The 27,977-nt window shown below is 43.7% G+C and overlaps 1 protein-coding gene across 4 annotated transcripts; it reads left to right on the top strand.

Annotated features, from left to right (window-relative positions):
• The first annotated feature begins 823 nt into the window (after nucleotides 1–823).
• Nucleotides 824–25,422, top strand: MEAF6 (MYST/Esa1 associated factor 6). Of its 4 annotated transcripts, XM_015091867.3 has the most exons (8): nucleotides 824–921; nucleotides 2,116–2,231; nucleotides 5,647–5,734; nucleotides 5,923–5,968; nucleotides 18,627–18,819; nucleotides 22,437–22,466; nucleotides 23,255–23,288; nucleotides 23,782–25,422. In XM_015091867.3, the coding sequence occupies exons 1-8, from the start codon at nucleotides 832–834 to the stop codon at nucleotides 23,788–23,790; spliced, it is 606 nt and encodes a 201-aa protein (XP_014947353.1). In that variant the 5' UTR covers nucleotides 824–831; the 3' UTR covers nucleotides 23,791–25,422. The 4 variants fall into 4 exon arrangements, with proteins under 4 accessions (XP_014947353.1, XP_014947354.1, XP_060255372.1 ...); XM_015091868.3 differs by lacking the exon at nucleotides 22,437–22,466; XM_060399389.1 differs by lacking the exon at nucleotides 22,437–22,466 and having other exon boundaries at nucleotides 23,255–25,422.
• The last annotated feature ends 2,555 nt before the right edge of the window (nucleotides 25,423–27,977 follow it).

Raw genomic sequence — 27,977 nt, 5'->3', positions numbered from 1 at the left:
TCCTGTGCTATAGAGTAGGTCCTTGTTGGTTATTTATATTATATGTAGTAGTGCCTGCATATTAATCCTAGACTCCTAATTTATTCCTTGCCCTCTTTCCCCTTTGGTAATGGTAAATTTGTTTTCTGTGTCTGAAAACTCACAGAATCATCATCTCCCAGACCTCAGCTTTGTTCCTCCTCCTCCATTTCTGCCACCAGCCAGGTGTCTGTTCCAGCTCGTCTGTGCCCTTAACCACCGCACATACTTGTCTCTCTAAAGGGCAATAGGGAGCCACTGAAAGGTTTTTACCTAGAAGGTGACACATTTGTTTTCTAAAAACAAATCATCCTGGCACCACTTTGGATAATGGATTAAATCGAGCTAAGGATAGAAACAGGAGGCTGTTGGAATGTCTCCAAAAACGAGAGCCTGGATGAATGAGGGAGGTGGCAGACAAAAGGAAACAGATTTACGAGCTCTGCTCGAGTCAAGTCCAGAGGACTTGGTTTTGGATCGGATTAAGGGGGTGAAGAAGGGTGAGGCCGGTACAAAGGTTTCTGACTCGAGTAATTCCGCGGACACTAAAAGTCATTCACTGATGAGACTTCCGAGAAGTCTTATTTTGGACACGGTGAGTCTGCAGTGCAGAAATGCGGCCGGGACCTAGGGCAGAGGGCACCCTTGGGGTCCTGCGAGCCCACCGGCGGGAGCTCTGGGGGGCGCCCAGCGCGCCTCCGGAAGCCGCGCGCGCAGGCGCAGTGTGGCGGCGGGCGCCCCCTGGCGGGCGGTGGCGCGAAGGGACCGCCCCCAGCCTAGCGCTGCCGCCGCCGCCGCCCGCCTCAGCCCAACATGGCGATGCACAACAAGGCGGCGCCGCCACAAATCCCCGACACCCGGCGGGAGCTGGCGGAGCTCGTGAAGCGGAAGCAGGAGCTGGCGGTGAGGGCCGGCACCGGGGGTGCCCGGGTGAAACCCCCGCGCTTGCCCCCGTCTCCGGGCCCGGGCCCGGCCGCTCCGGGCCGTTCGTTACTCCCCGGGCGCAGCGCGGCGGCTGGGAGTCCGCCGGCCTGAGGACGGCTGCGCATTGCGCGGCCCGCCGGCGCCTCGGCTTCCCGGCCGGGCGGATCTGGCGCCGGGAGCCGGGGGCGGGGCGCGGAGCGGGGGAGGGGGAGGGAGGCTAGGCCGGCGGAGGCGTGGAGGGAGGTTGGCGCCCGCGGGTGGGGGCTTCCGTGTGGGAGCCTGCGGCGGCGAGGGTCCGCGAGCCCCGCGGGCTGGATGAGGGCGGGCGGCCCTGGGCTCTTGGAGCGATTGGGCGGCAAGCGTGCCGGCAGGGTGGAGGAGATCGGCTCCGGCTTGGCTGTGGGCTCTGGGGAGGTGGGGTAGGAGACGGATGTGGGAGGGGAGACCCACACATCCATTCTGACCTTTGGAGGATGGAGGGGCGTTAATGTCTTTGCGGGGAATAGGATTAGATCCGTTGGATGGGGCTTTTGATGGGCAGGCGTGGGATGTGTTCGGGGACTTCTTAGAAGATGACAGGTGAGGGGGAGCGGACTCAGCCTAGGGAATTAGAAATTGTGACACGCGCCTGGGGCCCCTTGCTCCCTGGTGGCTAAGCCGTCCCTCCCCTTGCGTTTTTGGCTGGAGCACCGGGAGGCGCATCTTACCTGAAGCTGCCCTTCCAGGTTTCCATAGCAACCGGCCGCCCGGTGCAGGCGGCCTTTCGGAGCTTGCAGGGAGGCGAGCGAGTTGGCGCTGGAAGGCTGCTCACCCTTCCCTCTCCGGTAGCGGTGTCTTTTATGCGTGGGAGTGGAGACTGCTCACCTTCTTCCTCCGCGGTTTCTTGACAGCTGGGTTTCCACGAAGCCTCTGAGTATATACAGACTTTTGCCTGGGTGTACATTTTTCTAGGGACAGAATCTATTTCATTTTATTCTTAAAGGCACCCAGCAAGACAGGTCTAGACTGTCTTGTCTGAAACAGCCTGCCCCTACCCATGTCATCCCTCTCTCCACAAGGCTGACTCGGTGTCGTTGAACTTGAATTTCTAAGCCTGATACCAGGATGTCAGTTTGGTCCGACTTAATGCTTGCATGTAAAAGGCATCAACTGTTTCCTTGTCTTTCACCTCAGGAAACACTGGCAAACTTGGAGAGACAGATCTATGCTTTTGAAGGAAGCTACCTGGAAGACACGCAGATGTACGGCAACATTATTCGTGGCTGGGATCGGTATCTGACCAACCAAAAGTGAGTGACAGAAGCCTGTAGTGTTGCTTTGTGCCCTACTAATGTTTGCATTTGGTGCTTCCCTGGCGGCTCAATGGTCAAGAACCCGCCTGCCAGTGCAGGAAGTGTGGGTTCCTTCCCTGGGTCAGGAGGATTCCCTGGAGAAGGAAGTGCCAACCCACTCTAGTATTCTTGTCTGGAAAATCCCACTGACAGAGGAGCCTGGTGTGCTGCAGTCCATGGGGTCTCAAAGCATCTGACACGACTTGCGACTAAACAGCAACAACTGTATTTGTGATCAGGACTATGTATGTCCTTGGCGGTAGCTTTGGAGGGAAGCAGTAGTAAGGTGGGGTGGACAGAGGTCTGCATTCGAGCTTGGTCTCTGGTTCAACCCCTGCCTCACTGAGTAACCCTGGACAAATCCTACACAGTAGGGGAAGTCTGGCCAATGGCACAGGGTTGTGTGAGGCTTAAATGGAATACAGCATATAATACTTTATATACCAGCATGCCTCTTGCTATTTTGTACATTTTAATCAGTCAAGAGTTCCACCCTCACAGGATTTGCCCTACCTATATGCCAACTGTGCCATGGTTTATTTAGTAATATTATTCTTAAAAATGTTCTAATTTTTTTTTGAAAATTTTCGAATCTAGAGAAAAATTGAAAGAATAGTTCATGATCTCTTGATCTCCTTCACCGATCACCAGTTAGCTTGCTGTCACGTTTGATTTCTCTCTCTTCCCTTTCTGTAATTTACAAGCACACACTCTATGCGGGCATGCCTGCTTAGTCACTCAGTGGTATCCAACTCTTTTTGACCCCACGGACTGTAGCCTGCCAGGCTCCTCTGTCCATGGGATTTTCCAGGCAAGAATACTAGAGTAGGTAGTCATTACCTTCTCCAGGGGATCTTCCTGACCCCGGGATCGAACCTTGGTCTCCTGCATTGCAGGCAGATGCTTTACTATCTGAGCCAACAGGGAAACCCATACATCCCCATATCTATACTTAAAATTAAAAAAAAAAATTTTTTTAAATAATTATAGATACATAGGCAAAAAACAATACAGAGAGGTTCCATATATCCTTCACTCAGTCTTCCGCAGTGGTTGGGTTTTATGTAACCATTTAGTACAATGGTAAAAGGAGGAACCTGACCTTGGTACAATGTGTAAGTTTAGTTCTATCATTTTATCAAGTGGGTAGCTTCCTGTAACCACCACCGCAGTCAAGATATAGAACTGTTCTGTCACCACAAAGATCTGCCTCCTGCCACCCCTCTGTAGTTGTATCTCTCCTTTCTTCCATATATGTGTATTATACTTTCTGCTAAACCATTCAAAAGTTAAAAGCAGATCTTGGACACTTCGTCCCTAATTGTGTTAGCAGATACCTCCTAAGAATAAGAGCATCTTTCTTAACGTAACCACAATTATGCCTAGAAAATTAGCACTACATTAATAGTATTATCTAATATACAGTCTTTATTCATATTTCCCCTAATGGCCCCCAAAATGCATTGCTAGCTCATTTTCAACCAGGTAGTGTTTGTGCATTGCATTTGGCTGTTATGTGTCTTTAGTCTCTTAATTTAGGATCTTCCCAACCTTTTCATGGAGAAGGCAATGGCACCCCACTCCAGTCCTCATGCCTGGAAAGTCCCATGGATGGAGGAGCCTGGTGGGCTGCAGTCAGTGGGATCACTAAGAGTCGGACACGACTGAGCGACTCCACTTTCACTTTTCACTTTCATGCATTGGAGAAGGAAATGGCAACCCACTCCAGTGTTCTTGCCTGGTGAATCCCAGGGACGGGGAAGCCTGGTGGGCTGCCGTCTATGGGGTCGCAGAGTCGGACACGACTGAAGCGACTTAGCAGCAGCAGCAACATTTTCAGTGGTGAGCTTGTTTATGACATTATCTTGTAGAATGTACAAATTGTAGGTTTTTCTTGTTGTGACTTCATGAGGGATCCTTTAAATACTTTTGGCAAAAATGTTGCATTACTGATTATGTACCTCTTGTTTACCTCCCAGTTGTTTTCTCTTTTTTTGACTGCCCATGCCATGTCGGATCTTAGTTCCCTGACCAGGGATCGAACCTGTGCTCCTGCAGTGAAAGCATGCAGTTTTAACCACTGGATCACCAGGGAAGTCCTTGTTTGCCTTTCTGTTATCAGAAAGCTCAAAACGACAGATTGGCCCATTGTTGGTGCTGCTAAGTTTGATTATGTAATTTCACAATTGCAAAAGTTATTTTTTTCTCTTCATAATTGACAGTTAATTTCAGAGGTTATACTTTTTTAGAAGTGTGGATATGCTCCTCCCCCAGTTTGTGTCTCTGGGTTTAGTGTCCATTGTTGATTCTTACCTGAATCAGGTATTATAAAGGAGGTTGCAAAATGATGATTCTAATTTCACTGCTCCTTCTGCATTTGTTACTAGCATTCTGAAAGCAGAGTTGTCCCTTTTTATCTTCTTTCCCTTTCATTCTGTCTCCCTCTCTCTAGAATCCTTGTAGATGCATGGACTTAAAACCCAAAAACCCCCCAGTGTATTGGGGTCTAGTACTGTCACTTTTTTATGCTAAAAGTTTATTTTATTATTTAGTACAAATTCGTTTATTGAAATCTATACGAAGGAGTACATAAATCATGAATTTACAACCCACTGGCTTTTCACACCCCAACACACCCATCATTATTGTTTTTGATGCTCATTAGTCACTCAGTTGTGTTCAGCTCTGCGACTCTAGGGACTGTCACCCGCCAGGCTCCTCTGTCCACGGAATTCTCCAGGCAACAATACTAGAGTGGGTTGCCATTCCTTTCTCCAGGGGATCTTCCGGACCCAGGGATCGAACCCCGGTCTCCCACATTGCAGGTAGATTCTTTACCAGCTGAGCCACCAGGAAAGCCTCATTTGTCCCAAACATGGCCAGAGGGAGCCCCTCCAGCTGATCCTTTGATGTCACCCTGTGATCTGAGCACCTGGCTGTTTGCTGTCCTTTTGTGCTTTTCTTGTCCCAGGCCTGGCAGCAGTCATTTCTCTGAGGAGTCCTGGTTCTTTCGTTAAATCTTTTAAACTCAGGTTATTAAACAGAGATACTTCATAGCACTAGTCTGTGCTAGATGTTTTTAATAATAGACATTAAAATAAATACATATTTAATACATGAAAATGACTCTGAACCTAAAGCTAAAGTAATCCCATGTGTCACAGTGGATCACATACCATACATTGGAAAACACTGCTATGTATGTAGGCATTCAGCATGAATGTCATTTTGGTCAAGGCAAGTGGTGTGGAGGTGTTTCCGTAATGAACTTCATAATTAAAAAAAGACTTCCTTATATTTGTCCTGGGGCATCCTCAGCTTGAGCCATAGGAGTAGCTTGGTGCTTACAATGAGTTTCTTGTGTGTGTTTTAGAAACTCCAATAGCAAGAACGATAGAAGGAACCGGAAGTTTAAGGAAGCAGAGCGGCTCTTCAGTAAATCCTCAGTTACTTCAGCAGCTGTAAGTGAGGTGGGGGTGGGGGGCAGGATCTTTCTGTGGCCCATTGTTAAGGAAGCCCTCAGTTAAGTTTCTGTGAGTTTTCCCTTTCCCGTCTGTCTGTGAGTAGGGTGTCTCTTTCCTTTCTGTCTGTGAGTGCTCTCCTGAGACCTGTAATAATTTTTTTGGTAACTGGTAGTTTTGTCTTTTAGGCAGTGAGTGCTTTGGCAGGAGTTCAGGACCAGCTCATTGAAAAGAGTAAGTTTATTTATTTATTTATTTTTTAACTTCATCAATTTATATTTGAGCTACCATCACTCCTATATTTAACTTCTGTCCAACTGTGTATCTGAAGACTGCATATCTTTTTCTTGCCTCTTTCTGGAAGTTAGGAGCCCTTTTGGATATCCTTAATCATGTCTTTCTCTGGTGGAAGAAACTACCATGTCCTTCCTGCCTTTTCAGTCACATGAAGATTGACTTTAGCTGCTCAAAGACACAGAAATGTGTTTTCACTCCTGTTAAGTCTTAGGAAATTTTTTTTTAGTTAAAAATAACCCTTTTATCATGGAACATTTCAGACATATCTAATAAACCCCGTGTACCCAATTTGATCATTCTTAGGAAATTCTGATGCTATGACGGGAATGTACCTGTGTGTTCTTAAATTTAAAATGGAGAGCAGATTGTATTTACCTTGTAGAGAAATTGTATCATTCTGTGTACTTAAGCCATACAGTCTGACTCCTTTCTAACTTCTCGTAATGAGACTTAGAGCTTCAGGTTTGCCTTTCTGCATCAGACTCTAGGTAGACGGACTGGATGGTCTCCGTGCGGGTCGGGTCACTCTGAAGCTCACCCTGCGTTTTGCACTGTGGCTGGGTACTTTCCCATGGCATATCTTGTCGTGGGGTCCAGTTGTTTTGTTTGCATTAGGGCAGTGGTTTGAGGAAAATGGATTTTGGTAGTTTGGGAATTAGAACTACTCAGTGACTTCTGTTATTATCTCTGTATACAGATTTCTGAGTTTTTAGCCTCGTCTCTAACTCATTTCCCTGAGCTTTAGTCATGCATTTCTAGAAAATTCTAGAAAATGTCTTCTAGATATTTCCACTCAGTCAGACTCATTTTGTCTAAAACTGAGCTGTGCCGTTTTCTTCAAAGTGTGTCTGCCCAGTTATTTTGTTAGAGAACTCTATTCTCCCACCTTCAAAACTTGGTAGGTGGCTTTGACTCCTTTCTACCAACGTCATCAGTTGGACTAAGTCCTTTTTTTTTCCCCCTTTACTATGATTGTCAGAATGGTTTACTTTGCCTTTCACTCTTTTTTCCTTGGTACAAAATCTCTCCCTTGTCCCCACATTTTTGTATAACACATTCTATGGAATGACCCCTGTGTTCTTGATCTTTGGTCAATGGAGGAAACAACCTTTTCTCTTAGAATTTGTACTTTTATGTCTTCATATCTCAAGGATTTTGGAGTTTTATATTTTGGGCATTTATTTTTAAACTGTTTTGAAAATTTTCCTCGAACATGCATTGCTTTTGTTTCTTTTGCCTTCTTATGTACCTGCACTAGGAAGAGAATGGATTAGCATAGTCCCAAAGGGGAATTGTATGCTAATTAGTGAAGCATTGTATATTTTTGTTAAAAGAGTAAAGTAAGAAAATAATGAAAAACAAAACAGGCAGATTTTATCCAGTTCTCCTGTAAAAGGATCAGCAGTCTCCCCTTTCTGTTTTACTGGGCTTCTCTGAAGCTTTCATCACAGCAAACCCCTCCGGCATCCACATCATTGCGCAGGTAAGTGATGCTTGAGTGTGGTTCTCCGTGTCTTCCTTTCTGCTCTGCCTTTTAACCTTTCATGTTGATCTGAAGTCACTGCCTCAGACTGTTCAGTAGCTAGTCCTTTAAGTGGAGTGTCTCATTTGTAGATTTATGTAACTTAAAGTCTGACGTTACTTGCTCTAAGAGTGAGTTGCTCAGTTTTATGTCAGTGCCAGGCAAACTCACGTGTCTTTTCACGGTGGCAGCATGAGTCGACTGCCCGCCTCACTGCTGTGCCCGGAGATATGGTAACTCAGTTCTCTTGCTGCCACTTGCCTTCTGCTTCCGTGAGCTGAGGGAGAAAACGACGATTACTTTGTGGTCTCATTCTGTACCTTAACCGTGGCTAATCTAGTCTCCCTAGCTCCAGTCCCTCTTACAAACTGCTTCTAGCCTAAAAATCCTAAAACATAGGTTTGCACAGAGAATGCAATACATATTAGTTGTTTGGTGTTCCTTCCCTGTTCTGAAATTCAGGATGACTTCCTCTCGTTATCGCCTTTTAGCAGCTCTTTTACTGCTCATAACCTTGACTGATTGTTTGGAATTTGACTTGTGTGTTTGTAGATCTCAGACATGTTGACATTTGAACACTTACTTGTGTTCTGGACACAAAGGAAACACTTTACTTTTCATTATCTCATTTAATCAAAAGCTACTCTTTGAGGATACACACAGAGTATAAGTTCCTTGAAAGTAGGGAACAGGCTGTAGCCCCCAGTGTCTAGCTCAATATCTTAATCATAAGAGATACTCAACACATGAGAGATAGAATTCCTGTTTTACAGACGAGAAAACAGGCTTAGAAAGGTTAAGTGACAAATCAGTTCTCCTAACATCAGCTTGCATCATCCCCTTAGATCAGATCTCCTAGCCTGACAGTTATGTCTCCTCTCAACTGTCACTTCTCAGGCTCTGTTTAAGAGGTGTTATTTGATTTATTTGTTCCAAGTACACCTTGTGTTTTCTCACCTCTGTGCTTTTGCTTGTGCTATTTTTTGTACTTATTTTGCCCTCTCATTTCTTTCAAGGTCCAGTGTAAATTCCACCTGCAGTGAAACTTTTCCGGAATAATCCACTCTTTCTTCTCTGACGCCCATAATACTTAATATCCATATCAGCCATTTAGCATATCACTTACTGCCTGGGTTCTCAATTCTTAGGGCTTTGATTTGGTGAAGGCAGCTTTGTATGTGTTTGCACATGCGTGGGGGTACATGTGTACCGGCCTTTATAGAATATGACCAACTCATGCATCCACTGATTCAGAACTCCCATAGCAACTGCCCCCAAGTGAGTCAGCGGTTGATTTTGCTCCCGAATGTATTTGAATAGAACTGCAACATAGATAAAATTTGCCATATCGTATTTGCCTTTTTCTTACTTGTCTCCCACCTTTTTAGTTAAACCTTCTCTCCCCTGTGCCCAGCCCCTCCTCCGTTAGTCCCATATCCCTTCTTTCATACTGGGATCCAAAGTTTTCCTTTTTTTTAAAATTTTATTTTTAATTGGAGGATAATTATTTTACAGTGTTGCGATGGTTTCTGCCATCCATCACTACAGATCAGCCGTAGGTATGCCACGTCCTCCCCCACTCACCTCCCTCCCCATCCCAGCCCTCTAGGTCATCGCAGAGCACTGGATCCCAAATGCTTTTGCAACCACGCACGCCCTGTCAGCCTGTTCCCTCCCCAGCCGGCGCCATTTGCGTGCTCTGCGATGACGATTTACTGTTGCTAACTGTGGCTGCGCTGGGGCTTCACTTCGGAGAGTGGGCTTCTCTTGTCCTGGTACTCAGGCTCTCGAGGGCGTGGGCTCAGTAGTTGTGGTGTGTGGGCTTTCCTAGTTGCGGCGCGCTGGCTTAGTTGACCCACTGCATAGACAAGTGTGAATTCTTAACAACTAGACCTCCAGGGAAGTCCCGGGAGATGATACATTTTTACTTGAATAAATAGAAATGGGTAATGGAGAGAAAGACTGTCCTGACCATACTTCTCCATCTTACACTCATCTTTTTATATTTCATTAGATTTTTTTTTTTTTTTTGGACTTCCCTGGTGGCTCAGACGTTAAGGAATCTGCCTACAATGCAGGAGACCTGGGTTTGATCCCTGGGTCGGGAAGATCCCCTGGAGAAGGAAATGGCCACCTACTCCAGTATTCTTGCCTGGAGAATTCCGTGGACAGAGGAGTCTGGCAGGTTACAGTGGGGTCACAAAGAGTTGGATAAATAACGTGTTCTCATTATAAGTCAGGCTATTCAGAGGTGAATGTGGAAAAGGTTATTTATTTCCTGAGGTAGCCAGCATTAACAGCTTGGTTTTAATCTAACATCTATTTCTGGACATAATCACACATGCAGAGCTGGAGTTTTTGTTTTTTTTAAATAGAGATCAGTGCATCCTGTCTGCTTTTTACTGTTTTGTCACACATGGCCCTGCCAGCTCAGTACACACACTGAGAACAGTGTTGAGTGTGATTAAAGAATGTGATTTGGACTCCAGCCATCTGGTTTGAATCCCAGCTCTGCAGCGTCTGAGCTGTGTGACTCTAGGCAGGTCCCTTAACCTCTCCCGGCCTCCATTCCTTTCTCTGTGAAATGGACATCGTAACCGCAGAGCTTTTGTGAGGGTTCCCCGTATTAATATATTTAAAGTGTGTACAGCAGTACCTGGCTTACGGTAAGGACTGTCCTGTCAGCTATTGTTAGTGTCTTTTATTCTCTGTCTTTTTTTTTTCTGGCCATGCCATGTGGCATGTGGGATCTTAGTTCCCTGACCAGGGACAGCTAGGGAAGTCCCATAAGATTTTTTTTTTTGGCTGTACTGCTCGGCATGTGGAACTTCCCCAACCAAGGAGTGAACCCATGCTGTCTGCAGTGTAAGCATGGAGTCTTAACCACTGGACCGCCAGGGAGGTCCAGGCATCTTGCATTCTTTTTAAAAGCTCAAAAATACCTGCTAGTCTGGTTTTGCCTCCTCTGTTGATGAATATTCCCATCATCTCTGTTTTCCCCAATGTGAATGGTGTCACAGTAGACATCCTTGTACCCATATGCTTTTTTATAATGCAGTTTTGATTTCTGTATGACAGTATCCCAGAAGTGGCATTACTGTGTTAGAGTGATATTCATAAATATAGTCCAGTTACTGTCTGTGGCATAAAGGGCAAGGTGTATGTGGTCTTTGTCCCCTTTCCTGGCACAGAGCTCCTAAAACTCTTGGATGCTCCAGAATATAAAGAATGACTAGTATGCAAAAGAGCAGTCAGAGAGCTTCAGATGGGGGCTTTTTCCCTGAAAGACCAATCCTTGAGTAGAAGCTTGGAACTTTGAACCTTACCCCTGAAACCTCTAGGGAGGGCTGAGTTTGAGATTGGAGACTGAGTTAATTAATCACACCTGTATAGTGAATGGAAAAGGAAATGGCAACCCACTCCAGTATTCTTACCTAGAAAATCCCATGAACAGAGGAGCCTAATGGGCTGCAGTCCATGCAGTCACAAAGAGTTTGACATGACTGAGCGACTGACCACGCATAGTGAAACCTCTATGAAAACCCCCAAACGATGAAGTTACCCTTGGTGAACACAATGCGGCGCTGAAAAGGTTCCCAAGCCAGATAAGGCAAGGAACGCTGCGCCCCTTCCCATGCCTGGTCCTGTGTGCCTCGTCCTTTGGCCTGTTTCTGACTTGTATCCTTTATAATTAACCAGTGACAGGAAGTAGTGTTCCTGAGTTTTGTGAGCTATTCTAGCGAATCATCGACCTCTGATTTATAGCTGGTCTGTTGGAGGTATGGGAGGCCCAGGACTTGTGTCCAAAGTAGGGAACACTCCTATGGGAGTGAACCCTGAAACTGTCGGTCTGCCCTGACTTCAGTAGTTAGGGTCAGAATTAAGTTGAATTGTTGGCATCTGGGGAATCAAAGAATTGGTGGTTGGTCTTGGGAAACAACTCTGGACTCACTAAAAAGAATCATGTCTTTCCCATTCTTAAAGGCGTACCTTGGGAGAAATCTTTGGGATAAAATAAGAGAGAAAAATATCATTTTATTATTACTCTTTATTAGAGTAAATTTTCAGTCTACACAAATAGAGGCAAAATAATGAATCCCTGTGTACCCGTCACACTGCCTCCCAACCATCACACCATGGCTCGTCCTGTCTCATCCACACCCTACCTGCCCTCAGCTCCACCCCCTGTTTCATGTTGAAAGTCTCAGAAATCTATGCCTATTTCTTGTGTACACCATGTATCTCCTAATGATCGTTTTTAAATTGTGGTGAGAACACTAAACATAAGATCCACAGATTTTTTAAGTGCACAGCGTGCTCTTGTTAACTGTGCAGAGCTGCAGTGCAGCTCTCTCATCAAAGAACGATAGCACACTCACCGCCTCCCCCAGCCACCAGTGCCCACCGGCCTGCTCTCTGCCTCTGTGGGTTTGACTGTTTTAGATTCCTCATAAAAGTGAATTGTGCAGTATTCGTTTTCCTGTGGCTGGCTCATTTCACTTAGCGTGATTCCTCCAGGTTCATCCATGTTGTGGCATATGGCAGGATTTCCTTCTTTTTAAGGCTGAATACTGTATTCCATTGTTATGACTTTACCCAGTCATCTGCTGATGGACATTTAAGTTGTATCCACATCTGGGCTATTGAATGATGCTGCAGTGAACACAATGAGAGTGAAGAAGCTGTTAAAACTCAACATTCAGAAAACTAAGATAATGGCACCCGGTTCCATTACTTCATGGCAAATAGTAGGGAAACAATGGAAACAGTGACAGACTTTATTTTTGGGGGCTCCAAAATCACTGCAGATGGTGACTACAGCCATGAAATTAAAAGACACTTGCTCCTTGGAAGAAAAACTATGACCAACGTAGATGGCATATTAAAAAGCAAAGATATTACTTTGCCAACAAAGGTCTGTTGTTTTTCCACTAGTCATGTATGGATGTGAGAGTTGGACTATGAAGAAAGCTGAGCGCCAAAGAATTGATGCTTTTGAATGGTGGTGTTGGAGAAGACTCTTAAGAGTCCCTTGGACTGCAAGGAGGTCCAACCAGTCAATCCTAAAGGAGATCAGTCCTAAATATTCATTGGAAGGACTGATGCTGAATCTGAAACTCCAATACTTTTCCCACCTGATGTGAAGAACTGACTCATTTGAAAAGACCCTGATGCTGGGAAAGATTGAAGGTGGGAGGAGAAGGGGACGACAGAGGAAGAGATGGTATCACCGATTCGATGGACATGAGTTTGAGCAAGTTCCAGAAGTTGGTGATAGACAGGGAAGCCTGGTGTGCTGCAGTCCATGGGGTGGCAAAGAGTTGGACACTACTGAGCGACTGAACTGAACTGCAGTGAACACGGGAGCACAGATACCTCTTCAAGATCCTGATTCAGTTCTTTTGGATAAATACTCTTAAGTAGGATTACTGGATCGTATGATACTTATATAAACGGTAGTCTCTTTCTACTGTAATTACACTTTAAAAACCCTAAACACAGCATGTATTCATTTCAGTATAGTCGCTCAGTTGTGTCTGACTCTTTGCGGCCCCATGAATCAGCACTCCAGTGAACTCTTGGAGTTCACTCAAACTCGTGTCCATCAAGTCGGTGATGCCATCCAGCCATCTCATCCTCTGTCATCCCTGTCTCCTCCTGCCCCCAATCCCTCCCAGCATTGGGGTCTTTTCCAGTGAGTCAGCTCTTTGCATCAGGTGGCCAAAGTATTGGAGTTTCAGCTTCAGCATCAGTCCTTCAATGAACACCCAGGACCGATCTCCTTTAGGATGGACTGGTTGGACCTCCTTGCAGTCCAAGGGACTCTCAAAACTCTTCTCCAACACCACAGTTCAAAAGCATCAATTCTTCGGCGCTCAGCTTTCTTCACAGTCCAACTCTCACATCCATACATGACTACTGGAAAAACCATAGCCTTGACTGAGTGAGTGAGTCAAGTCGCTCAGTCGTGTCCGACTCTTTGCGACCCCATGGACTGTAGCCTACCAGGCTTCTCTGTCCATGGGATTTTCCAGGCAAGAATACTGGAATGGGTTACCATTTCCTTCTCCAGGAGATCTTCCTGACCCAGGGATTGAAGCCGGGTCTTCCGCATTGTAGGCAGACGCTTTACCATCTGAGCCACCAGGGAAGTAGTAGGACCTTTGTTGGCAAAGTAATATCTCTGCTTTTCAATATGCTATCTAGGTTGGTCATAACTTTCCTCGTACTGCATGTATTTATTTGTTCAGTCTGGGCTGCGTTGGGTCTTTGTTGTTTGCACGGGCTTCGTCTAGTTGCAGTGAGCAGGGGCTGCTCTTCATTGCGGTGCACAGGTTTCTCACTGGGGTGGCTTCTCTTGTTGCGGAACGCTGGCTCTAGACTCTTGGGTTCAGTATGGTACCAGCATGGGCTTCCTTGTCCTATGGCATGTGGAATCTTCCCGGACCAGGGGTCCAACCTGTGCCCCCCTGCGTTGGCAGATGGATTCTTAATCAACCAGGAAGTCCTACCTCTCTTTAATGATGAATAATACAGGCATACTTTGTTTTATTGCACTTTGCAGATACTACACTTTTTACAAATTGAACATTTGTGGCAACCCTGTGTGGTCAGATGATGGTTTAACATTGTTTAGCAGTAAAATATCAAATTGCCAACATCTGCTGGATCATGGAAAAGCAAGAGAGTTCCAGAAAAACATCTACTTTTGCTTTATTGACTACGTGAAAGCCTTGGACTGTGTGGATCACAACAAACTGTGGAAAATTCTTCAGGAAATGGAAATACCAGACCACCTCACCTGCCTCCTGAGAAATCTTTATGCAGGTCAGGAAGCAACAGTTAGAACTGGACATGGGAAAACAGACTGGTTCCAAATCGAGAAAGGAGTATGTCAAGGCTGTATATTGTCACCCTGCTTATTTAACTTACATGCAGAGTACATCATGCGAAATGCTGGGCTGTAAGAAGCACAAGCTGGAATCAGGATTGCTGGAAGAAATATCAGTAACCTCAGATACACAGATGACACCACCCTTATGGCAGAAAGCAAAGAAGAACTAAAGAGCCTCTTGATGAAAGTGAAAGAGGAGAGTGAAAATGTTGGCTTAAAACTCAACGTTCAGCAAACTAAGATCATGGCATCTGGTCCCATCACTTCATGGCAAATAGATGGGGAAACAATGGAAACAGTGATAGACTATTTTTCTGGGCTCCAAAATCCCTGCAGATGGTGACTGCAGCCATGAAATTAAAAGATGCTTGCTCCTTGGAACAAAAGCTATGACCAACCTAGACGGCATATTAAAAAGCAGAGACATTACTTTACCAACAGAGGTCCATCTAGTCAAAGCTATGGTTCTTCCAGTGGTCATGTATGGAGTTGGACTATATAGTGAGAGCTGGACTATAAAGAAAGCTGAGTGACAAAGAATTGATGCTTTTGAACTGTGCTGTTGGAGAAGAGTCTTGAGAGTCCCTTGGACTGTAAGGAGATCCAACCAGTCCATCCTAAAGGAAATCATTCCTGAATTTTCATTGGAACGACTGATGCTGAAGCTGAAGCTCCAATACTTTGGCCACCTGATGTGAAGAACTGACTCACTGGAAAAGACTCTGATGCTGGGAAAGATGGAAGGCAGGAGGAAAAGGGGACCACAGAGGATGAGATGGTTGGATGGCATCACCGACTCGATGGACATGAGTTTGAGTGAGCTCTGGGAGTTGGTGTTCGACAGGGAAGCCTGGCATGCTGCAGTCCATGGGGTTGCAGAGTTGGACATGACTGAGCGACTGAACTGAACTGATTTTTAAATTAAGATATGTTCATTTCTTTAGACATAATGCTGTTGCACACTTAGTAGACTACAGTGTAGTATAAATATAACTTGTATGTACTGGGAAACCAAGGAATTTGTGTAACTCTCATCATTTTGATGCTTGCTCTGTTGTGGTGGTCTGGAACCGAATCCACGAGGTATGCCTGTGTTCCTTTGCATGGATATACCATTTTTAATTATTTATGCATTCATCAGTTGACAGACTTTTGTGTGCTTAGTTGCTCAGTCACGTCCAACTCTGTGATCCCATGGACTGTAGCCCACCAGGCTCCTTTGTCCATGGAATTTCCCAGGCAAGAATACTGGAGTGGGTTGCCATTTCCTTTTCCAGAGGAGCTTCCCGACCCAGGGATCGAACCCATGTCTCCTGTGCCTCCTGCATTGCAGGTGGCTTCTTTACCCACTGAGCCATCAGGGACGCCCACGGTGAATAATGCCTTGGTGAACATTTATGACCAGTTTTGTGTGAACATGTTCACCATTTCTGTTGGATATGTACTCAGGTGTAAAGTTGCTGGTGGTTTAACTCTTTTGAGGTGCTTTCCAAGGTGACGGTACAAGTTTACATTCCCATCGGCCCCAGTGGAAGGTTCCAGTTCCTCCACATCCTCACCAACACTTGTTACTGTTTTTCTGTTATAGCCACCCTAGTGTTAGGGAGGGTTATCTCCTTGTAGTTTTGTTTTGCATTTGGTCCCATCACTTCATGGGAAATAGATGGCGAAGCAGTGGAAACAGCGTCAGACTTTATTTTTTGGGCTCCAAAATCACTGTAGATGGTGACTGCAGCCATGAAATTAAAAGACACTCCTTGGAAGAAAAGTTATGACCAACCTAGATAGCATATTCAAAAGCAGAGACATTACTTTGCCGACTAAGGTCCGTCTAGTCAAGGCTATGGTTTTTCCTGTGGTCATGTATGGATGTGAGAGTTGGACTGTGAAGAAGGCTGAGCGCCGAAGAATTGATGCTTTTGAACTGTGGTGTTGGAGAAGACTCTTGAGAGTCCCTTGGACTGCAAGGAGATCCAACCAGTCCATTCTGAAGGAGATCAGCCCTGGGATTTCTTTGGAAGGAATGATGCTAAAGCTGAAACTCCAGTACTTTGGCCACCTCATGCGAAGAGTTGACTCATTGGAAAAGACTTTGATGTTGGGAGGGATTGGGGGCAGGAGGAGAAAGGGACGACAGAGGATGAGATGGCTGGATGGCATCGCTGACTCGATAGACGTGAGTCTGAGTGAACTCCTAGAGTTGGTGATGGACAGGGAGGCCTGGCGTGCTGCGATTCATGGGGTCACAAAGAGTCGGACACGACGGAGCGACTGAACTGAATGACTAATGATGTTGAGCGTCTTTTCCTGTGGACCTTGGCCATTTGTATATCTTCTTTTGAGAGCTGTCTATTCAAATCCATTGCTGATGTATTTAATTCTTTTTTTGTCTTCTTGAGTTCTAAGAATTCTTTAATATATATTCTAGATACAGGTCTTTATCAGATATATGATTTGCAAATATATTTTCTCCCATTCTGTGGGTTGTGGTTTTTTTTTTAGGTAGCATTGATTTATAAGTGTGATATGTACAACATTATATTTTGACTTCTGTGTATACTGCAGCATGCTCACTACCAAAAGTTTAGTTTCTATATGTGACCATATACTTGACCCTATTTGCCCATTTTGCCCCTGCCTCACTCCTGTGGGTTGTGTTTTTACTTTCTGGGTGTAATTTGCAGTTCAAGCATTGTATATAAATGATACATAGTTCACTGTACTTATTTTTTCTTTTGTTATGCTTGGTTTTGTGGTCTTATCTAAGAAACCATTGCCTAATCCAGTGAATTCTAAGAGTTTTACAGCTTCTGCATTTGACTCTCTGGTCCAGTCTGAGTTAATTTTTACATATGGTGTGAGATAGTGTTCCAACATCATTCTTTTGCATGTGAATATCCAGTTATCTCAACACCATTTGTCAAAAAGACTGTTCTTTTTTCATTGACTTGTCTTGTCATCCTTGTTGAAAATCAGTTGACCACAAATGTAAGGATTTATGTCTGGACTCTGAATTCTGTTCTCTTGACCTATATGTCTGGTCTTAGGCCAGTACCACACAGTCTTGGTTACTGTAGCTTTGTGTCGTAAGCGTTGAAGTTCTTGTGCTGATTTTTCATGAATTCCACTTTGCTTTCAGGACAGGATTGGTTAGTATACTTTTTCTAGCTTCATAGTGTTAGAGCTCCCTCTTCTGTTGTCATAAAGTGTTCAAAGGCAGGGATCTGTCACTGCTGAGAACTGCTTCTATTTTCTCCTTTCTGCTCTTTTGGGGACTACCTCTTTGTTTCAGCTCTAATATCCTTGTGCTACTCAATTTGAAATCTCTTCCTAGAAGTTTATATTACAAAGACATAACAGGAAGAAAGTTAATCCTTGGTTCTGCTGTTCACCTAACTCCTTTTGAAAATTTTTAGAAACAGGTAATGTACACATATTTGGGATTCTTCATCAGTTCAGTAAAGTGATAGTCTTCTCCTCCCCCATCCTTTTATATTAAGAGTTTCAGAGAATTCCTTTCAGGAAGAAAAAGTGTACCTTTACCAAACTATGTGTAGTTTTTCTTAAAAACATCTATTTATACAAATTCTTGTTAAATTTACTTATTTAATGTATCTGAGGGATATTTTAAAATCTGGAATATGTGTCAACTGAAAGGTATTATTACCACTTTTAAAATAATATTCTTAAGGCTTCTCAGAGTAACTTAGGTGGTGGAGCTCTTCTCTTCCTTGGCCCTTTTTCTTGATGGAAAGTCAAGATTCCTGTGTAGTTTGGCAAGGAACCAGAGCCAGCTGTAGGATCTTTTCCCAAGGTCATCTCTCACCTCCTGAAGACTTATATAATGTTTTTGATAATGCTTCTTGTGTAACTGTTAATCCCATTAGTGTATTCTGTGTTTCAATAGCCCCTGCAGTAGCAAGGCTGTCTTGTGTGGTCCAGTCTCTCGGCTGTCCTTAGACCTGTCGCCTCTGGTTACACTGTTTCAGATTACAAGGTTTTCAGCACTCTGGTAACTTTGATGCTTTGACTAGATGTGTCTTCCTGTCAGCTGGAATATGTGGTCCTTGAGGGTAGTACCGTGTGTTTCAGTGCTTGAAAATTCTTTTCCAGACTGATGGACAGACTGCCTGAGGAGTACTGATGATGCTTTGGGGCCTTGTGTTTCCTCACTCCAGGGGAGCCAGGAAGTGGGACGGAAAGTGACACTTCTCCAGACTTCCACAATCAGGAAAACGAGCCCAACCAGGAGGACCCCGAGGATCTGGATGGATCTGTGCAGGGAGTGAAACCTCAGAAGGCTGCTTCTTCTACCTCCACAGGGAGTCATCACAGCAGCCATAAAAAGCGAAAGAATAAAAACCGGCACAGGTCAGTGGCAGGGACCACACTTCCCCAAGCCCTGCACGTCTGCCCTGTCCCCAGCCACTTAGAGCTTCCACTGACCATGGCCGTGAAGGGTCTGTACTGGAATAAACGTTCTTCAGGATTGGTGTGGTCTTTCTGTTGCTGATGGGAAGAAACTCATTTGGTCTGAATGAAGCAGGCTAGTTTTTCTCTAAGGAAGGAGTTGCTGGGCATTAGAGTAACTGTGGGGGCAGACATCCTGCTTACTGCTTCCAGTGTGAAAAGTGAAAGTCACTCAGTCGTGTCCAACTCTTTGCAACCCCATGGACTGTAGCCTGCCAGGCTGCTCTGTCCATGGAATGCTCCAGGCGAGAATACTGGAGTGGGATGCCATTTCCTCCTCCAGGGGATCTTCCTGACCCAGGGCTTGAACCTGTGTCTCTTATGTCTCCTGCATTGGTAGACAGGTTCTTTACCACTAGCGCCACCTGGGAAACCTGTTGGGAAGCTGCAGAATGGGCTAAGCCTTTTGCCTCCTAGTCCTGATCCCTGCCTACCCTTATTCCCTGGAGAATGGAGAGAATGAGCTGATGTGCCTTTTTACTTTTTGAATACAAGGTTTGTGATTGCTTATGATTTCTCTATATATCTTCACAAATTGCTGATTTGAGTGTCAGAGGAACAATATAAAGGCTGTAATTTACAAGAGCACCTTCCTAGATAATGTTTGTTCACTGTGTTTTTTTGTAGTGCCTAATGAGCTAGGAAACACACAGTGGACAGAGAGGTTAGGTGTTACCCAGACAGGATTTCAGCGTTCACTCTGCTTAGGGTTTGTATGATAGTGCCGGGGCCTCTTAGCTTAGGTAATTTAAAGCCGTCCAGTTGCACTCAGAGAGGGAAATTCTTAGTTTTTCCAGGAAGGAATCTTGTCCTGGCCTCAAACCTTCTGGGAGGTATGAAAACCAGACATCCAACAGGCTGGCTTTTGTCCTGCTCCTCTTAGGAGCCTGCATGCTGAGGAGATGGAAGGGGGTGTGCAAGGAATGGGTGGGGTCCCCTGTCTTTCAGTTTGCCTCTGGGCTGTGCTCTCCTGTAGAACATGCCCTCTTGCACCCAGGGCATTACAGTTGTTAGCTTGATGGATGTGGCAAGCAGGGATAATATAGAATTAACTGGTAACAGGTTTAAGCCTCCTTGGCATCAACTGATTCTTTAATTCTTTTAAGAGTTTTTCTTGTCATTGGTGGTGGTGGTTTTTAGATGCAGGAGCAGTATATACTCCAGAGAGTGACTGAGGACTGCAACTTAATATTTTTCTGCAAACCAAAAATCACCAGGCCAGTCTTATAAGCATAGTAAGAGAGAGCAAAAATTGCATCTCTTTGTCTCCCCTTTTTTTTGCTTAAGTAAGGCTACAGGTTATTTGATTACTATGATAAGACTGATGCCAGTTTATCATGAATAGCAGAGAACCATACTCTTTAAAGTATTTTTTTTAATTGTCAAGATAAAAAGGTTATGCTCTGTGTTGCTTTTTTAAAGTTTACTCCAGGGTAATTTTAAATATAATAATTTATTTTCCTATTCCAGAGTATCTAGAGGGGGGGATAAATTCCTTGAAAGTTTCTGGGACATTTTTTTTTTTCCATTCCTGGTATGACAGACTCTCTGTAGCTGTTGTGTATTTCAGGTTATACCTTATTTTCCTTAATGATACAAACAGCTGATGAAAAGGAATTAGACATTGAACTTAACTTTCTCCTTACAGATTGCTAGTAGATTTCCATAGGAACAGCTTTTCCTGCCTTTCTTCTCCTGGCCTTAGAAGCTAACTCCTTCCAGAAAAATACTAGGATTTAAAAAGATCTTTGGTGGTAGTTATTGCCTTCACAGGGGGGCTTTTTGTTTGGAAAGCAGAATCCTTTTGTCATCCCCCTGGTTTAGTATCTGGCTGGATTTCTCTGTGGGCCTTAGGGACGACTCATCTGCCCCAAGGGAAGAGAATGGAATTGATTTCCCTTCTTTCTGGAGAAAACACGTTTAGCACACTTTCTCAGATTCCTGCCATCTTTAGTGTGGAATTGTGTCTGGCCCAAACCCCTCATCCCTGACCAGTGTCTTAGTTGGTCCTGCAGACTGGGGGGGTGGGGGTAGGGGGAACACTTTGTCTACACATGTTTGTGATTTTGCTCCAGTACAGTATTGTTTCTCCTCCAGTGTTTCACACTCCATATCATCAGATAAAAGTCAATGGTAAATTATTTCAATAAAGGTATGAATACCCACCATGTGCAAGGCATTGTTTAGTGATGAGTAAACTAAGTGGAAATAAATAGGTACCTTAGCAAAAGAAATAACTTTTATTTGATCTTTTCAAGAAAATGAAAATCTATCAAATAATCTTTAGCATTCATAAATTGATCACAGGATTCTAAATTCTTATGCTTTACATGATATCAGAACAGTAAATCCCAGTGTGTTTAAAGAAGAAAGTTGAAATTACAACCTATAGCTGCTCTGACAGGTTTTTACTACTATACCAAGCTCTAGAATTCTAGGTAGTTTATGAAGTTTTCATTAAGTAGGTACAGTCTACTTCTTTAGTTTCTGATCAAAGTTAGACTGAAAGTTAAATTTCTGACAGTTCCTGGTGTGTACACTCACTGTATGCTTTTCCCAAATGTCTTAAGTGAAACTGTTGCATAAAGGATGTTGAAGTTAAGCTTTATTCCAGCTTTGCTCCTGCAAACATTAGCTAGGAGGAAATAACAGCCGTTTTGCATATTGCTTTACCATCTGTCTATAGTCTGAAAGGTTCTGGAGCCAACTAAGGACGGGTGTCATGCCCCTGGTTAATGCCTTCTTTAGAGGTCTGCCCCAGCCCATGGTCCTTTAGCAGAGATGGCCCAAAGTGGCTCCTCTGGGCTTCTGCCAGCTAGACTCTTGTGGCTTGGGTGCTTGTGGATGTTAACTTCCCTGCAGACTTTGGTGTTCCATAATAGTAGTGCTGACATAAACAGTTAACTTGCCTTCCACCATTTCAGGGGCAGGGTAATATGGCTCTATGATTTATGGAATAAGACTCTGATTCGACCCTTGGCTTCTAGCATGAATGCTGGGAAAAGAAATACCATGTTTGGGCACAAATATAAAACCTGAGTTAGAAATTGCAAAATGTTTTTTATCTCCAAAAATTTACGATGTTTTAATCTTTCATTTGAGCAAAAGTACATTATGCTGAGTTGTTGATACTGTCTTACAAAGCACCTTCCATTATGTGACTAAACCCTTCTTTCTCTGTTTCTTCTAATCCTCTGTTTATTTTTCATTACAATTAAATATTTTAAAAGTCCTAACCCTCAATCTAGCAGCTAATAGAAGGCCTGCAGGTATCTATAGTTTTCTAATGAAATAACTTTTCTTATTATTGTCTTTTCTTTTGATATGAAATCCACTGAAGGAAGGGAGTCTCCCAACCCCAGAATCTTTGGTGCTTTGATGTTTGAAACTTTGTGGCTTAAGATTCTTAAAACTGATATTGTTTCTACAAACTTGCTAGGGTGGCTAATCAACTAATTTATTCAATTAGTATATTATTAACGTCTATTGCTTTCTTCCTTTCAAATGCTGCCCCTCAGCCCGTCTGGCATGTTTGATTATGACTTTGAGTAAGTTTGATTTGAACTAGTCTTTGTGCTGTGTTGTCTAGTGTGTAGAGACCAGTATGCCTTTTTGAGACCTTTCTAGCCCATAGTTTATCTGTTTAATTATGGGTGTGTATATTAGGTTAGGCTGGGAAGTTTTTTTAAAAACAAAAACATGATGGAGGTAACTTTTTTTTAGTAAGTTAGGCAAAATTAAGTAAACTTCACTTTTATGCATTTCGCTTTCTTGAAAAAATAAGATAACCTTTACTTTAATTCATATTTAAATTGATGTCCCGGCTTTGCTTCATAAGGAGGTTAATAGTTTAAGATCTTGATATTTTGCTGTGGGAAGATTTAAAAATTGAAATTTGTTTAATTTCTTTTGTGTTTCGTGTCCAGAAATACAAACTCCTAGTCTCTTTTCTGTTCTTAATTACTCTGTGTCTCAGACAGCGATGTCGTTGCAGGACTAGTATATTAACATAGAGCATGACCTCTTAATCCAAGCCCTTTAACATGTCATTTTGGGATAATTTCTAAAAATTGTTTGGCTTTCATAACTGCTGTTGTATATTTCTTTTTGAGTCATCTAAGTTTACCTTGTGGCAAGAGTATCTGCTCATGTTTTTAATAAATACTTGCTCAGTAATATCTGGGTAAACAACTAAATATGACTTAGTCTAATGAAGAATGTGGGTTTTACTTAACCAAATAGTCTTTGTTATAGCTTGTGCCCTATGCAGTAGCTGGTTCTTGGACCCTTTTTCTGTAAATTAAAATGCAAATATCTTTTATCTTTCCCATCACAGGATTGATCTGAAGTTAAACAAAAAACCACGAGCTGTAAGTATCAGCCAGACCATTTCAGAGAGGCTGGTAAATTTTGAAAATGGTTAGAAAGATGTATTTGCCTTCAGAACTTGAGTGTTCCTAATCTGGGGTCACAGTTCTTATTTAACAAGTCTGGGGTGTCCATCTGGACACAGTTCAACTTTTAGATTGATGTTCTTTTGTTACATTTTGAAGAGAGAAAGGGTCACATATTTTTAACTGAAGAAAAACTCCTATTTGATTAAATAAACATACTACTCTTTCTCACATCCTCATCCTCCCCACCCCCTGCCATGCCTCTGGTGAGTTCTCAGGTCTAATAAGGAAGACTTGATGCTTCTGTCCCTTTGTGGGACTCAGAAGACAGGCCACTTTCAGATGTGAAATGTCCATTGCATTTGAAACAGAATTTTGATTACAGAACAGTCGCCTGGCAGGGTTGTTGATGAGAATTTATCAATGTTCTGCTGAGGGTAAGTTGGGACTTGTGTTTTTCTCTCTTCAGGACTATTAGAAGCCTCATTAGTGCAGATGCTTCCAGGCTGCAGAGTCCTGCTTCTCTCCTCCGACCTCACAAAGATGAGCATCCTTCACCTGAGTGCGTGGCCATCCACCTCTGCTTTCCCAGACCCCAGTGCCTGTGACTCAGAGTCGTTTGTTCTGAAATGTGGTGACAAACAAGTCATTTCCATAAGACCACACTGGATCATTTACTTTGTGTCATTTTTAGTAACAGAACTGCAGGAAGACACACGACGCAGTTATACTCCCAACAAGTTGCTAACTGCATTCCTCCCTTCTCGGAAGGAATGTCTCCGCCCGGCCCCCCCCCCCCCCCCCCCCCCGCCCCCCCCAAACTGGCTGGCACCAGCTTCATCCGTCATGCGCACGGAGAAATGTTCTCTGGGTTTGTTTTATGCTGAATGTAGAACACAGGTCACATTTCAGAGGGAGGCTGTAAATATCTGACGTTTTCTTATTTTGTTTGTGTTTTATCATTTTTCTATTATTGTTTTTACCATCTTATTTTCTTTGGGGACTTTTTGTAATGCCATTGTACAGCTCATACCTTCCTGCTGACATATCTGATAGTCTGTTTTGTGCAGTTGCCAATATTCTTAACTGAATGTAATCTGGTTTACCATAAATAGAATGGGACTTGGCTTTTTGTTTTTCTGCAGAGGGAAGGTAAAGAGTGTTTATTTAATAATTACCTACCTTAAATCTTTCTGAGTTGAAAGCAGTTTCATGTTCAAGGAACAAGAAAAACTGAAAAACATAAGTTTAAATCAACCCTTTTAAAATATTTTTATTCTTTTGTATAAATAAAATTTCACAGGCTTTGACTTCTCATGCTTTACTTTTTAAAAAAAATTTTTAATTGAAGGATAATTGCTTTACAGAATTTTGTGTCATGCTTTACTTTTAAACCTGAGATTGTTTTTTGTTTTTTCACTTATTTATTCGTATCATGCCTTATGGAAATTTCTCTTTTTCCAACTTTTCTCTCTTTGATGATATTTGCCTGGTTAAATATTGCTGTAAAAATCACTAAGGCAAATGGAAGGGCTCCAAATTGTACCCAAAACTAGTAATGCCTGGAGTTCAAGAGCAGAGTAAATGACAGTTTCACGGACAGGCCACACCACCAGCAGACGCCCCTTCCTAATGGAGTGGACGGGCTCAGGAACCTGCTGCTGGTCGTTACCTGCCTCTGGAGCAGTGGCCACCCACCTTGGCTGCACATTGGAATCACCTGGGATGCTTAAAAAAACACTGATGCCTGGGTCCTACCCGCCCCGTAAAGACTCTTACTTGGGTGTAGTCTAATGGTGGAGATACTCTTTCCAAGAGTCCCTGGCATTCTGATAAGAAGCCAAGTTGTGACCACTGCATTAGGAGACTGGATTGTTTGATTTAAGTCCTGTGTCCAAGGGATAAGCTGTGGAGCCTCACCTTTCCTTTGACTCGATTTAGTCATAGCCCTTTACATACTTCCAAATCTTTGTTAGAAAAAATATGTCCCATTTGTGGTAATATTGGTAGAGTTAAAATATGGATGGCGGCTATTATCAAGACACATCTACCTTGTCAAATGTTTGCAGACGCTTTCACTCTTGTTCTCAAATAAACTTTCCTTTTTTGACTCTGTGGCTATTTAGATGTCTTTGCTTATGTCTTTGGTAGTAGAACTTCAGGGATTTTTTTTTTTTGAGGAAATCGTTTCTTATATATAGACTTTTCCAAAAGACACAGACAAACCCCACTAAGCTAAAGACAGTAGAAACCAGAAACTTTCTGTATCCTTTTTTTTTTTTTTTCCCTGTTTCTCCTTTCCCAGGAGGAAAAGATGGGATCTCTGTGGTTTCCTTAACCCGGAGGACAGCATGCAGAAAGCCTGAAGCTAGTTTGACTCTCATAATTTTACATTTGCTAGAGACAGAATAAGTGAAAGTCACTCAATCCTGTCCGACTCTTTGCAACACCATGGACTAGAGCCTGCCAGGCTCCTCTGTCCATGGAATTCTCGAGGCCAGAATACCGGAGTGGGTAGCGTTCCCTTCTCTAGAGGATCTTCCCACTCCAGCTCTCCCGTGTTGCAGGCAGATTCTTTACCATCGGAGCCACCAGGGGAGCCAGAGGTAGAATGCCTGCTTTTAAAAAGGTGTATTATTAAGAGCATATCTATGTATATGAATACCTCTGTATATATATAAAGTCATGATTAGAGACATGGGTAGCTTCATACGTATTTTCTCTGAAGTTTCATCATTGATTAGGAGACCTCCGAACTTCTGTAAGTTGGCCAGGCGTACTGAAGATACAAGGGCCTGAGAGTTTGTCTAGGTTCCCTGGTTCAGGAAAAAAACCATCAGGAGGTCTCTGTCTACTGCGCCTGTGATATTTGTAACTTTGGTTACTGGCTAAGTTTAAGTTTGCTTGACTTTATAGAAAAAGAGGATAAGGTCATGACTTTGATCTCCGCGACCATGCTAGTGGAGGAACATGTTTATTGAGGTGGCAGTTGCCTTCAAAAGCTCCCCTGTGTAACACTTGGTGAGGTGGTCTGCTGGGTGGCCTGCATCCTCCCATCCTAGCAACTCCCACTGGCGACCCCTGCCCTGGAATGGCTGCTAGGACCACCGAAAAGGGGCTCCCCTCACCAGGTTGGTTGTGTTCGGAGTACTGCTTGGTTTCCTGTCTTTAACCTTCTCCTCTCTAAGATGGGAATAGGATGTCGTTTGCTCCTTACAGTAGTTATAAAACGTGGAAAAGCCCAAGCACTTTATGCCTTATTCTGGGAGGATGGTGCCTGTACAAAGCTTCCGAGGGAGTCTCAAGTGCATATCTTTCAGGAGCTCAGGACTAGCTCACAGTGTTGTAAATACCATCAGACCCTCAAAGTTGAACACGGAGAGTGGGAACAACCCACAAAGTAGAAGCTGAGAAGCTATTTGGGGCCTGGGGAGAGACCGAGGGAAGTGTCATGAGGGCCAGTGAGGGTGGAGCACCCGGCCTGTCCAAGCTGCTGTCCCCATCTTGGGGGCCTTCGGAGTGCTGTAGGAAATTGATCTAGAAATAGGTGAAATGTTTTCATGATAATGGAGTTTATTCCCTTTACTTAGAAGAAAATCCCTTATTATGGAAGAGGAGGAAGCAGGCATTAGCATTACTTCCGATTCCCAGACTGGTATTTGGGTGCTGGGGTAACGTGGGTACCCTGTGAGTATGTATTCTAAAGAGGCATTGTTGGCATCTTGAGCTATGTGGTAAGTAAGGGAACTGAAGCCAGGATTACAGGGCCTAAGCTTGATGCCGTTTTAAAACACTGTGACTTAGTTTTTGCTTTTATTCTGATTCCTCTGCCCCTTAGCCTTATTCCAAATTACTGAGGCATCATTACACTTAAAAACTCACATGGAGGGGACTTTTCTGGGGGGACTTCCCTGGTTGTCCAGTGGCTAACACTCCGAGCTCCCAATGCAGGGGCCCAGGTTCAATCCCTGGTCAGGGAACTGGATCCCACATGCCACAATTAAAGATCCTGCACGCTGCAGCTAAGACCCAGTGCGGACAATTACATAAACAAAAACTAAGGCCTCACATTGGAAGCCTGACTCAGGGTGCTGCTATGGTTTGGCTGTGGTGTGGAGAGGGAGTTGGATTGTACTCTGTACACATTTACTTCTCCTGGGCTGGGCTCCTGTTAAGTGCCTGCAAGGGCCATGTGCATTAGAGATGCAGAGATAAGAAGGGGTTGGGGTCCTTATTCCTGTGTTAATCTAAATTAATGTTATCAAGCCTGAATTAATTATTAAGTGGCAAGCTCCATAATTTGAAACAATTTTCCCTTTGAAAAACTACCTCTGTGGAGTAACTATTTTCTCCCACTGAGATGAGCTGTAACAAAGTTGATTCTGATCCCTACTTCAAAGGGTGTGGTCCCCAAGGAGGGTGGTGGGGGCTGGGAAGAACACAGGAACCTTTGGTTTATGTTACTTTCAGGCTCAGTCTTATTTAGTTCTTCACTTTGTGTTATAGAATATACGGAAATATTCATTTATTAGTACTTGTAAGAGAGTTTATAAGTATTAGGGTTGAACCACAAGCAATCAATCATTTTGATCTTCCAAAATGGCCATTATCATGATTTAACAACATACATGTGTTGGGGGTAAGTGTGCACCAAGTTTTTACCGA

This window comes from Ovis aries, chromosome 1 (assembly GCF_016772045.2).
Source record: "Ovis aries strain OAR_USU_Benz2616 breed Rambouillet chromosome 1, ARS-UI_Ramb_v3.0, whole genome shotgun sequence".
NCBI classification, from domain to species: domain Eukaryota; kingdom Metazoa; phylum Chordata; class Mammalia; order Artiodactyla; family Bovidae; genus Ovis; species Ovis aries.
Note: the sequence above shows the minus strand (reverse complement) of the source record. Positions and strands in the feature narration are given on the sequence as shown.

Bases quoted from the DNA above. Each gene is read 5' to 3' on its own strand.
- MEAF6 (XM_060399385.1), top strand. From the start codon at position 832: ATGGCGATGCACAACAAGGCGGCGCCGCCACAAATCCCCGACACCCGG. The intron at 5,735-5,922 runs GTAAGTGAGGTG...TTTGTCTTTTAG, and splicing joins CCTCAGTTACTTCAGCAGCT to GCAGTGAGTGCTTTGGCAGG. The intron at 5,969-18,626 runs GTAAGTTTATTT...TCCTCACTCCAG, and splicing joins GGACCAGCTCATTGAAAAGA to GGGAGCCAGGAAGTGGGACG.